Source organism: Cajanus cajan, chromosome 1 (genome assembly GCF_000230855.2).
Source record: "Cajanus cajan strain Asha chromosome 1, NIPB_CcT2T_4, whole genome shotgun sequence".
Taxonomy (NCBI): Eukaryota; Viridiplantae; Streptophyta; class Magnoliopsida; order Fabales; family Fabaceae; genus Cajanus; species Cajanus cajan.
The window spans coordinates 3,069,917-3,083,935 of record NC_138517.1 but is presented as its reverse complement, the minus strand read 5'-3'; the positions used below and the strand labels follow the sequence as shown (position 1 = coordinate 3,083,935).

General features: G+C 28.9%; 2 protein-coding genes across 6 annotated transcripts in view; one reads left to right on the top strand and one right to left on the bottom strand.

The window, feature by feature from the left end:
- LOC109788202 (uncharacterized) overlaps positions 1 to 5,269 on the top strand; it is a 23,543-nt gene extending 18,274 nt beyond the window's left edge. The window contains exons 9-10 of one of the 5 annotated variants that reach the window (XR_014433323.1): positions 2,447 to 2,675; positions 2,851 to 3,409. Coding sequence is in view for 4 of the 5 variants with exons in the window: in XM_083072866.1 (XP_082928992.1) it covers positions 2,851 to 2,871 (21 nt within the window). In the remaining variant the exon portion in view is untranslated. Of the gene's footprint in view, positions 1 to 2,446; positions 4,539 to 4,942 lie in introns of those variants that run through there. The other 4 variants (XM_083072862.1, XM_083072866.1, XM_083072855.1 and 1 more) reach the window with 4 other exon arrangements.
- On the bottom strand, positions 168 to 14,019 carry LOC109788199 (cytochrome P450 750A1). Its single transcript, XM_020346872.3, has 4 exons — positions 13,187 to 14,019; positions 10,569 to 11,394; positions 3,628 to 4,214; positions 168 to 3,297 (listed from the first exon to the last, which is right to left on the bottom strand). The coding sequence occupies exons 1-4, from the start codon at positions 13,868 to 13,870 to the stop codon at positions 2,461 to 2,463; spliced, it is 2,934 nt and encodes a 977-aa protein (XP_020202461.1). The 5' UTR covers positions 13,871 to 14,019; the 3' UTR covers positions 168 to 2,460.

The following is a 14,019-nucleotide window of genomic DNA, read 5'->3' as shown; positions in this document are numbered from 1 at the left end:
TTGATAGAGTGAGCATAGAGGCTTGAAAATTAAAAGAGTGAGCACGGAAACTCAAAAGATTGATAGAGTGAGCATAGAGGCTTCAAAATTAAAAGAGTGAGCACGGGGGCTCAAAAATTGATAGAGTGAGCATAAAAGCTTGAAAATTAAAAGAGTGAGCACATGGGCTCAAAAGATTGATAGAGTGAGCATAGAGGCTTGAAAATTAAAAGAGTGAGCACGAGAGCTCGAAAGATTGATAGAGTGAGCATAGAGGCTTGAAAATTAAAAGAGTGAGCGCGGGGGCTCGAAAGATTGAAAACATGGGCGCGGGGACCCGAAACATAAAAGAGTGAGCGCAGGGACTCAAAATATTAAAAACATGGACTTTGAACAAGTGAGGCAAATGATTTACATCACCTTAGACTCGAGTGAATAGAATCAAATAGTGACATATATGGGAAGGATAACCTGTATTTAGAATGACGAAATATGGGTGATACAGGCATTGACTTAATTAAACTTGAGACACATGGATTATATAGTTGGAATGAAAATGTGATGGTAGTTGAGAACTTGTCCCGGTATAAAGGAGTACTTTGAGTTGCCCCAGTTTATGAAGAAATAGGGAACAAAGTTGGATTAGACAATTATTCCAATTGAAAGTTAAGGTGATGAAATGGCAATGAGATCCTTTGCCCCAGTGTGAAGTGGTTGTCCCAATTTAGTCTTGAAAGGCAGGGGTAGAATAGGAGACAATGATGAATGTGATTGCTTTGTTTTCTGACTCAAGGAAATAATATTGATGTATGAATTGATGGAGGAATGAGACATAAAACAAATGTCTCATTTAATTGGATAAGAGGGAATTAAAGGAAGGCATGACTTGTGATTTGTTCCCAATCTATCCTTTTGAATGATTCTCATAATTATTTAGCATAGTAATCAATGAATATTGATGAATAGAAGATTTTGCACTAGATGTTTGTTTCTCTTCATGATATAATGGATGTACAAGTCTTATGAGCATTTGTATTTTTTTTTGGAGCAATCGTGTTAACAATGATAGAGGAACGACCCGTTCCAGTTTTATGTCTTTTCAGAAGGTTAGAACGGCTCGTTCCAGTTTTGGAACGGCCCGTTCTGGGCTTCTAAAATCATATGAAAATTACTAAATTACCTCCCATAAAAATATAAGAAATGAGGTGTTGCATTTGGCTTCCATATTTTTGTCTTTTTTATTCTTTTTTTGTATATACCTTTTTTGCTATTTTTTTAAAAACAAAATTGACATTTCTCGGACGAAATTGGGTTACTACAGGTGTAAATACTTTCAAAACAATCTCATTTAGGTAAATAGTTTTTAAAAGTGCTCTAAATTAGTCAATCAGCCTGATATTTGCTTTAATAGAAAAATACTTGATATGGTAATGGTTGACATGCTATAGCATATGATACATCCATCGTACAATCTAATTGACATATTCTATATAATTGCATATTCGTCTTTAAGTTATAACCGACTAGATCTAATGTGCATAAAAAATTATGTTTTTCAAAAATATATTATCACCATAAAAAAGGGAGGTTAGATCAAATGACGACCTTAGATCCTTTAGGAATACATGCTTTAATGTTAACAAACTTGAACATTTTTTTATGAAGAAATATTTTTTAGATCATATAAGAAAAATGATGTATTATAATGACGTGTAGTTTTTTAGACAGATCACTTTGTTTACCTAAGATGAATGCATTAATTATATCATTTATTATGTCTAATTATCAATCATCTATTTTTATGTTATTCCTTAATATATTGAAGGAATAAAAGATTCTTAGGTACTTGTACTTCGAAAAGGAACAAAGATTTATTTTTTGTTAGAGAAAGGACAAACATATATCTCTAAGTGTGCAAAGTCACAAATAAAGTCATTTTTCACTAACACAAGTAACAATTTCCTCTCATTTTATATCTTAAAGACGATAAGTAACCTCTTTAATCAGATAAGAAGTAATAACACAAGTAACAGTTTCCTCTCAATTTGTACACAAGTCCATCACAATTACAAATTAAATGTAGAAAAAAAAATGTCCTAAATATGTACAACGAATCATTTGGTGCAATGTGGAACCAACATTACGATGGATACAAGGTGATTCTTGATGACAATATGTAAAGATAAGGGTTGATCATCAACCATTGATTTATCAATGTTTTTGTAATGTTTTCTATGAATTAAAAAATATATTTTTTGTGCTAATATTACTCACGTAAACATCAAACTGATCTATGAATAAAAAACAAACAATGACTTAAAAAACCATCAAGATCATCTCCTAATGTCTTACGTCTAATCTAATTTGTACAACATAGAAGTTGAATGTACACATCATTGAACCATATTAATTTGAAAAAGGGAGATAATTAAAACTTCACTAAAACAACATTTCACTCTTATTGTAGTTTCATAACTTTCGCTAATCTTTGTTAAATAAGCGATAAGTTGGTATAGCTAGCAAGTGTGTGTTTCTTGGAAGGGAAAGACCAAATTTCTCAGTCATGTCCAAGTCATTAGGAGACATGCCGAATGGAAGCTCCCAATTAAAGCAATGCACTAATTGAGCCAGAACAAGACCAACAGTTGTCAGACCTAATTGTATCCCAGGACATCCTCTGCGACCAGAACCAAATGGTATAAGTTGAAAGTCATGTCCTCTAATGTCTATATTCTTATTCACAAATCTCTCTGGATAAAATATCTCAGCATTATCTGACCATACTTTTGAGTCTCGTCCTATTGCCCATGCATTGATTAAAATTCTTGACTTCTTCTTTATGTAATATCCATTAATTGTAATATCTTGTAGGGACTCACGAGGCACCAATAAGGGTCCAACAGGATACAATCTTAAGGTCTCTTTCACCACCATATTCAAATAAGGCAACTTTGTCAAGTCAGACTCTTCCACTTGCTTATTTGTCCCCACTACGTTATTTAACTCTTCTTGAAGTCTCTTCATAACCCTTGGGTGCCTTACAAGTTCTGACATAGCCCACTCAATTACAACAGCAGATGTGTCAAATGCTCCTGCTATCATATCTAAAATAATAGCCTTGATATTTGTTCTATCGATAACATGCTTCTGTTCATGTTTATTCATGGGTTGGTGCATAAATGATAGTAGTATGTCTACAAAGTCCTCGGAGTATACACTTTTTTTGTTGCTGCCAAAAGGATACTCATGGTCTTTGATGATTTGCTCGAACACTTGATCAAATGCCTTTATTGTTTTCATGAATTTTCCTTTTAGGCCCTGTTATAGATTTGGAATAATTAAGTGGCACGTTGCAGCAACTTACTATTATTCATCTTCCTAAAGGTGCATAACTAGCATCCAATTATAGTTATATTAACTTTGGCGGTGATGTTCTCGTTCTTATGGACACAAAAGATGATCCTAGTTAGTTTATCAACAAAAGTTGATGAACAGATGATGCAAGTCAAATGAAAAACATAATCAAATTTAATTAGTTAAAGGTTTCAAGCAAAAATAAATGCAATCAGAAGTAACAATTAATTAACAACAAAGAGGAAGATGGCATATATAAGGGTTTACACCAAATCATATATTTGAAGTTCGTACCTGAAGATCAAAGAAGTCAGCCCAAGGTATATAATCTGCCATATTGAACACACCACACAAGTGCAAAACCTCCTGAGTAAGCCCCTTTAGGTCGAATCTATCGTCGTTATTGCTGCCAAGTATCATTTTGTAGACAATATTTGATATCAGTTCCCCAACTTGCTCGCTGACATTCACAACATCACGTGAGGCTGCTGCTTTTTCAAGTGACTTTACAAATAGTCCTAACTCCTCCCTCCTCAATGGAGCAAACATCTCCACTTTTGATGCACTTAGAAGTTGTGTGGTGCACAACTTTTTGACATTGCGCCAATAAGGACCATACTCAGAAAACACCATGCCCTTACTGCCATAAGACATGTATTCCGATGCTTGAGTTTTGGGCCTACTAGCAAAAACAGTGTCGTGAGTCTTGAGAAATAGCTCAGCAGCTTCTGGGGAGGAAACCACAATGGTTGAGACTTGTCCTAACTTGATGGACATTATGGGTCCATATTTTTTGGCAAGTGTCTGAAGGCTGCGATGTGGGAGTTTTCCTAACATGTGAAGGTTACCAATAATTGGGAGGGCCTTAGGACCTGGTGGATGTCTCCTATCATCTTCAACTTGGTTTGGATGCAACAAGGCAGAAGATAGAATCAAAATGAATATCACTAGAAGTGCTGCAGGGATAGCTAATGTTTCAACTAACATTTTTTTTGGGTGGTTTTTGCTTGATGGAAAATAGAGAAGGGTTTGGATATTTATACACGAGTTGGGTATAATGATTAATTAAGAGATGAGCTGCTAGCAAGAGAACGTGAAATTCAAAAAATAAAAAAAAAAAGAATGTTTGAATGGGTAAAAGAAAAAGGCGACCAAAAATATTATTTATTTATGTTTGTATGATCTTGAATTCGTAACTAACGTGATTGAATGACTTACTAGAAAGATATTGTTAAATGAGTTCAATACATTTGACTTGTTGGCTTGGATACATTTTGAGATGTCAACGAACAATATACTTTCATTTATGCATAATAAATTTTGCTTCGTCCAAGTAGAATTTGAAGTATATTGGGTCGAATGTTCTCTACTGTGGTTGTCAACTCGTTATTAGTACCGAGTTCTTTAAAAAAAAATTACTTCTACCAAAATAGGATTCATAACTTCTGTCCAAACATGCTTAAATACTTGCAGACGATTTAACTGATTTTGCTTTGCTACAACATTTGGACATTTAAATGTTACTTCTGTTGAACTGGAAATAGTCTTGATTGGCGATTAACAATAAATAAGGTATAGTCATAAAAGGAATTATTTTCCCTGCACGCAGGATTAAGATAAAGTTTACTATCCTAAATTCATAGGCGACGTCTTAGCATGGGCTCAATTTCCTGCTACAAAAGTCAAGAGAGTTTGCTAGGATCTGGGAATGTGTAATGTAGGTATATAAAGCTTCAATATATTTTAACACTATAAAGTTGGTAAAAAAAATTTACATATAATTTTTTGTAAAGGTTGTTGCAAGGAAATTCAAGTTTATGTACAGGTTGTTGTAACACAAAATGTAAACCATTTGTCCTTTGAATCAGAATTTTATTAAAAAATGTGGGATGAATGCATGGTATTAGGACATTAGTACAATATTACATATTAATTGTGACTCTTATAACCAAATCCTATGGTAACTCTTCTTGGTTGACCCAAAACCCTTGGTAGAATTTAGGGGTGTTGTTAGGTTATTTAATTTAAATAATCTACTCAAAACTATTTTATAATCATATTTATAAATAGTTATTATAATTTAATTATAATCAATTTTCAATAACCGGTTTTAAATTTTTAATAACCAGTTATATTTTTTAAAACTAGTTGTATAACTGGTTTTGAAAGAAAAAATAAAGAATAAATTTATATTTAATACACTTTTACAATAATTTTTATACTTTTAACAATCCTCATTATATAAATTAGCATAAAATGGTACTTTTTGTCTTTGTGAATTTTATATAAAATATAAAAATAAAGTAAATAATTAATGTTAAATATGTGTGAGTGATTAACAATTAAGTAATGTGAGTGATTTTGAGTAATTATTTAAAAGGTGTGAGATGTTTGAAAAATAAAGTTACAAAGAAGTGAAAAAAAAAACAATCAATAGAATGTGTATACCAGAAAGATATATCACCTTTATTAACTAGTAAAGATTAAAATAGTTATTTTGAATGAAAGTACTTTTACAAACTATTCTTCAATAAGAAAGTTTTTAGTTATTTTTCTTCAATAAGAACTTTTTTTGAGAATTCTCTTTGAAACTCTAATGTTTTTAATTTATTATTATTATTTTTTTAATTTTAAAATTAAATATTAATATTTTAATTTTATTATCAATAATTAAAATACTTTCTTATAATAATATAAAATTATTTATTTAATATTATTTTTAACTGATATATTTATATATTAAAAGTATTTATTATAAATTTTAACTACATGAAATAAAAAGTTACGATGTTCATTAATTTTAATTTTTTTTTAAATTCTTAAAATTGGTTGGTTATAACCGGTTCTTAAAATTTAAAATCGGTTATGATAAATTAAAATTTGTTATAAAAAATAGTTATTATTAATAATCATTTAGTATATATGGTTAATTTTTACAACTATTTTTAAAATAACCAAGTATTATAAAATTAATTAATTATATCTATAGTAAAAACAAAAATTATAACTCATTATTTTGATCGCCCCTAGTAGAATTGGTCAAACTATATTCTCAGCTATGAATGCTAGTTGTGGTTTTAAATACCCTCTTGCTTGTTTGGAGTATATATATAGTTTCTACATATAGGCACCCAGTAACTACGTACTATGCTACTACATTCCATGCTCAGCATCCTTTTCTTTTTTGTTTCAATGGTCATCGACCATCCTTTTGGTTCATTAAAAACAACTCCGTGTTACATTTTAGTTGGTGCGTAAGATTTTGACACAATTTAGAAAATATAATTAATATGTTTAATTTCATTAAAAAAAATCAAAAAAAGACTATGCACTAACTGTGACAGAAATCTTGGAATTACATGTATGCTGACTTTATGATTTTGGGTACTATACTGCATTTGTGCAAGTGGAGGATTATTTAATTTTCTTCTTGGATGCTGCTGCAAGTGGGATCATTGTTCACATGCATGTGTGCCATAATGTTAGTGTCAGATAACTTTTCAGAGAACCAATTGTTTAATGATTAAGAATAATTTTAACGGGAGTTGCTTATCCTATAAAGTAATTTAAGCTTCGATTTTTTGTTATTAGAAAACTTTGACATGGCAACATGAGTTGTTTGAAGAAAAAAAAGAGTTATTTTTTCAAGCAATCGTTTCTTACCAGATTTCAAGCAAATCTTATTGAATATATTTGGAAACGTTTTAAAAATAATAATGATAAAAATTAATTTCGTATAATGTTTATGTATTTATTATTGTTTTATTTTATTTTTAATATCTACTTATTGTGTATTTTTTCTCGTAATTTTTTTTCATTGTAGTGCAATTATCCTTTTTAATAAAAATTTAAATTTAGTTCATAAATGATTAGAAAAAAAATTCTAAAAGTTGAATTTCTTAAAGTTTTTTATATTAGAGTAAATTTCTGTTTGAGTTATTTAATGTTGATATGACACATTAGAGATCACTTTTTTTATTTTTTAATTCATGGAACAACTCAAATGAGTTATTTCCATCGGAGATGCGAAATAAAGATGATACAAAATGAAGGGGAGTTCACATTGATGAGACATTCAATTTCACATGTTGGTGGGGCACCGGTTTAAATCTTCTTTAGCATAAAATATCATTTCTTGTAAGATATGTGGGTTTAGATTTTACTGGATTTTATAATATCATGCAAAATGATTTTATTAATATTGATTTCTATGTTTCTTTGGGTTGATGGTTAGGATTTATTTTTTGTTTAACGTTGCAGAAAATTTAATTGGCTTTATGGTTTTTTATAAACATCATTTAAATCCTTTTAAAAACCTTTTAAGCTATATGTATAACTATACGACACTCTTTTTTAATTGTATTAGATCATTATTCACTTGAATTAATATTAGAGGTGTCTAAATGAGTCAACTTGGTTCATATGGGTTGGCTCACTATGGATTGACTCATTTTGACATCTTAACATGACATGAGATAAAAAAAAATCAATTGTATTTTTATTATGAGACCACAATTAAAGATAATAATAGGTCAGATTTTGAATATATAAACTGAATTATTTTATAAAATTAAAATATAAGTCTGACCTGTTATTTCTCATAATTTTTTTATAAGTCTAATTTGACTTTTTAAAAAAATCTGATCTAACTAATTAGCTTATTTAAAAGTCTATTTTACATTAATAATGTTAAATCTATATCTATATATAAAAGCAATTTTCTGTTTTCGTATACATAATTTTTGGACTATTTTACTCATAAATTTTTAAATAATAAAAAATAATATTAAAAATTAACTATTCTTATAAATCTAAAACTCGAATTTGAAACTTTGAAGTTTGAGAAACAGAATTTTTTTCTTAAATAATATTTAAAAAAAATTACCAAAAAAACATCTATTACACATTATTTACCTAAATAGACATTTTTACTGTTCACACTCAAAATTCGGTTTCTGGGGAACCGAATTCTGAGCAGTGTTATTTTTTTGTGTGCTCGAAATTCGGTTCCCGGATAACCGAATTCTGAATAGTGTTTAAATTTTTTTTTCGTTTTAGGTTCAGGAATGTGTCAATTTTGCAATTGGAACGGGTCGTTCTCCTTTTTGCTTGCATTCCTTGGAGAACGGCCTATTCTGATCCATTTGTCATGTGTATATTTTTATCTGGAGCGGGCCGTTCTAATTGTAAAACGGCCCGTTCTGAATCAAGTTTTCCTCTTTCTCAGAAACTAAAACGCAAAAAAAAAAAAATTAACACTGCTCAGAATTCAGTTCTCTGAGTGTGAACAATAAAGAGGTCTATTTGGGTAAATAATGTGTAATAGATTTTTTTAAAAAAAAATATTATTTCAGAAAATATTCAAAACTAGACGCATCATCAGTTGATTTAACAAACATGGATTACTTTTAAATACTTTTAAACAAATAGAGACGTGAAATGTTTCAACGCCACTAGTTGACTAATAAACTTAATTTTAAATAAGTCAACAATCTATTTTTGAATAGGTATATGAGTCTTCTTTCAATTTGGGTGATAAAAAATTAGTTTATTCTATTATTAAAATTTAGAGTTTGAAATAAAAAAAAATTAATGTAAGAGGGATAACTCATACATACTCATATATAATAACATACTCTCATGTTGACCATGATGAAATAAAATAATCTTATTAAAAAAGTTTTTTTTTTATAAATATTTTCTATATTTCATTTAAAATATTCTAAATAATCAACATAAAGATGAAGGAAAAAAGTTGACAAAAATGCGATTGTTAGATTTTTTATTTTTTATTTTTTTGATTTCGTACGAATAGGGAATGCAAAGTATATAAGTTTAGTAAACATGTTCAAAATATTAATAATTTAATTTTTTTTATTACATTATTAGAAATGTCCAAAATATTAATAATTAATTTAATTTTTTTATTATATTTTTATTTAAGTATATTGTTTAAAATGCAATATGTATAGCATTTTTTTATTATATCATATAGATAGATAGGTTAACTTATCAAAGTTAATTTTTTTTTTGTAAGCCTAAAGTTAATTTTTCTAAATAAATAATTTTTTAAATAATTTAAACTTGACATTTTTATTATAGGTTTAACCTATTCTCCTTTCTAACTACAATAGAGATTTTTTTTAATATTTATTATTTAAAATTTTATGTTTATCAATAATATATTAAAGCTTATTCTTTTTATATTTGATAAATTTAAATATTTTTTACATTATATTTTGTGGAGTTGTCAAAATATTCTTATGTGCTAATTGAGGGTTTTATAACAACGTAAATTAAAAACAAAAAATAAATATTTAAGATAACAAAAAATATTTAACGGAATTTTCTGATTAATTCCGTATGACATTCTTATTTTGTAAATGTAACAATTTAGAAATTTGAAAACAATTAGTTACAAATAATTTTACTTTATAATTTAAAATAATAATAATAATTTAATATGTATATAATATTGATATATATATATATACACACAAATAGTAATCTAAAAAGGATTAATAATTAATAATTAATAATTATAGAAATATAATAAATTTATTGTTTTTAATTTATATAAGTTGAAAATTTATATTAGACCTAAATAATAGTAAAATAAAAAATAAAAAATAAAATAAAAAACCTTGGGCATGACTTGTAGCTTATGATCATGGGTATCTATTTGATCTCGAGTCTTGACTATTCGCTTGGGATTAAATATAATGAGTTACGTTCATGATGTTTGCTGTATATTTGTCGTGTTTTGTTTGATATGTAAGTATTGCACTTCGAATCATATTTAATTACGAGATGTCTGTCCCATTTTTATAGGTTGAACAAATATAGAGAAGGCAAATTTCACGAAAAATCATCTTAATTTCATCATATTCGGATGACTATTCTATTTTTTAAAAGATCAAATGTGTTGAGATGAAACACACAAGAAGGACTTTTCTATACGAAAATAAAATGCAAGCAAAATACATAAGTGTATATGACGCATTAAAGACCATCATTGGTAATAAGATAATATCAATATATTACAATGATTCCCACATAAACATAAACATCAAGATCATCCTAATCTCCTAGGTCTGATCTAATTCAAGCAAGAAGGAAGTCGAGTGCATACATCACCAATCCATATCAAGAAAAATACAATGGAGATAAAATACAAACTTTATTCGATTGGTGAAATAATTTCCCAAGATTTTGAAGCTTCAGTTAAGCTGTATTCAATAGGCGATAAGATGGTACTGCTAACAAGTGATTACTTCTTGGTAAGGAAAGACCAAATTTTTCAGTCATATCTAAGTCATTAGGAGAGATACCAGATGGAAGCTCCCAATTGAAGCAATGCACTAATTGAGCCAGAACAAGACTAAAAGTAATTAGACCCAATTGTATCCCAGGACATCCTCTGCGGCCAGAACCAAATGGTATAAGTTGAAAGTCATGTCCTCTAATATCTATATCGTTGTTCACAAATCTCTCTGGATAAAATATCTCAGCATTATCTGACCAAACCTTAGGATCTCGTCCAATTGTCCATGCATTGATTAAAATTCTTGACTTTTTCTTTATGAAATATCCGTTAATTGTGATATCTTCTAAGGACTCACGAGGAATTAGCAAGGGTCCAACCGGATACAACCGTAAGGTCTCTTTCACTACCATGTTCAAATATGACAACTTTGTTAAGTCAGACTCCTCCACCACCCTATTTATTCCCACTACATTTGTTAACTCATCTTGAAGTTTCTTCATCACCCTTGGGTGCCTTAGGAGTTCTGACATAGCCCACTCAATCGCAACAGCAGAAGTGTCAAATGATGCAGCAAACATATCCATTAAAATAGCCTTGATGTTAGTTCTATCAATGAAATGCTTTTGTTCATGATGATCCATGGGTTGGTGCATAAGTGACAACAATATGTCCACAAAGTACTTAGAGTGCACATTTCTCTTGTCTTTATAAGAAGGGTCTTCATGCTCCTCGATGATTTCATCGAACACTTGATCAAATGCCTTACTTGTTTTCTTGAATTTTTCTTTTAGTCCCTGATATAGGTTTTTGGAAATAATTAATTAAGTAGCATATATACCATTTTATGATAATAATTGTAAAAAACTCTGCAGCACATCAATATTATTACTTTCCTAAAGGATACGAAATTTGACTCATGCATAATCCAGGTCAAATGCACTAAAAAAAAGAGCATAATCAAATTCAAACAGTGATAGTATAATCAAAACTATTCAGGGTGTTTAATAGTTGGAGGGAGATTCCAGCATAAGCAAATTTGTGAAGGAACAATGGGGACATTGGAGGTAAGGGGGCAGTTGGCTTTTGTCACAAAGGAAAAGCTAAAGATGATTAAACAGATTGAAAACTCGGAGCTAGGAGCATATACGGAACATGGATCTAAAGCTTTATAGACTCAAATAAAAAAATATTATCCATATTTAAAACAAAGATGGTTTTTTTTATTATATCATGCATTGTGATATTTAAACATAGTAATTTTGTCCGATTACTTCGAATGAAGAACACATGTATCGATCTGTACATAAATAAAAAAATTTAAAAAAAAAGATAGTCTTTCTATATTTTAAAGATTGAGATAAAAAAGCCCCCCAGCATACTGCGTGGGACACTGGTTTTCTTTAACAATATTGGTGTATTATATGGAATCCAATGCCCATTATTCAAATCATTTTCCTTTATCATTTTATCTGACTATTTTATGCCATCATATTCAAAAGTGAACACTTTATATGCTAATACACCACTATTAAAATTTCTCGTATTATATTATACTAAATTATATTAACTCTTCAAATATTCAATATTTTAAAAAAAAATATTTTTATTAAAAAAATTACTTTAAAAACTATCATTAAATTAAAATTCATTATCATTAATGTATACATTTAATTAAAATAAATGTTTAATTTACTAATATTTTAAATTAAAACTAACTTTGTTGAAATATTTATAAATAAGTTAGTAAAATAATATTTTGCTAAGTAAATACTTTTCATTTTTAAATTTTATAAATTATCATTAAATTAAAATTCATTATCATTAAATTTATCCTATTTATATAATTTACATATTTAATTTAATAAAATTTAAAATTAAAATTAATTATAATCATATATTTATAAATAATTTAATAAAATATTAATATTTAATTAAAAACTTTTAATTTTTAAATGTATAAATTTAAACAATTTTTTTTAATTTTCCTTAGGATTAAAATTAGTGAGAAAATCTGTAAAGAAAAGTTACTTATGAAATTTTTCTTCCATTTATTATAATACTAACAAATATTACTTGCGAATTTAATAAAAATAATTTACAACATTTTTTGCAAATTTTTATAATGAAAAAAAATTCTATAATTACTAAAATCATAATAAAATTTGCAAAAACAAAAACATTGTAGATTATATTTCATAAAAAACTTTGTAAGAGATTTTGATAAATTGTTTTTCTCAAATAAATTCCTCTGGATTTATTATTATTAAAAAATTCATAAAAAATTCTATAAATATTATTTTGTAAGAAAATTCGCAGAAAATAAAATTTTTCTAATAATGCATGAAGTACAAGAAACAAGTAAAGAAAATATAATTATGATAAATGATATCACGTGATAAGAACAGGGAAAAAGACAATATTAATGGAGTGTTTAAAATTAAAAGATGTCTAAATATAATCGATCTATTATTTATTTTTCTCTAGTCTTAGGGGATAGATTAACATCATGATGGAATTAATGTAATAAGTTTTTACACTAAATCATGAATCTATCTACTTAAACGTGACTGTAGTAGAAGTTGATACCTGGAGATCAAAGATGCCGACCCAAGGTACATAATCTGCAACATTGAACAATCCAAGCAAATGCAGATACCCATTAACAAGCCCCGGCACGTCGAATCTATGGTCCTTACTGTGACCAAGTATCATTTTACTGGCAACATTTGCTATAAGCTCCTCAACCTTCTCGCTGACATTCACCAAATCACCTTTGGCTGCTGCTTTTTCAAGTGACTTCACCAACAGCCCTAACTCTTCCCTCCTCTGTGGAGCAAACATCTCAACTTTTGATGCAGTTAGAAGTTGAGTGGTGCACAACTTTCTCACGTTGCGCCAATAAGGACCATACTCAGTGAAAGCTATGCCCTTAGTGCCATAAGACATGTATTCCGATGCTTGAGTTTTGGGCCTGCTAGCAAAGACAGTGTCGTGAGTCTTAAGGAATAACTCAGCGGCTTCGGGTGAGGAAACCACAATGGTTGGGACTTGCCCTAACTTGATGGACATTATGGGTCCATATTTTTTGGCTAGGTCTTGAAGGGCTCGATGTGGGAGTTTCCCTAGCAAGTGAAGGCTACCAATGACTGGTAGGGCCTTAGGACCTGGTGGATGTTTCGTATCATCTTCAAGCTGCTTTCGATGCACCAACACATAGGATACAATCAAAATGAATATCACAAGGAGTGTTGCAGGGATAGCCAGAAACATCTTTTCGTTGTTTGCTTGAATGGAAATGGAGAAGGGTTTGAATATTTTTACACAAGTAGTGTATTTATTTATTGGATAATATGATGCAAGGGATAGACCCCTAGGAAAGCGACGGAGGAATTAATTAAAATGATAAGTTTAAATGGTGT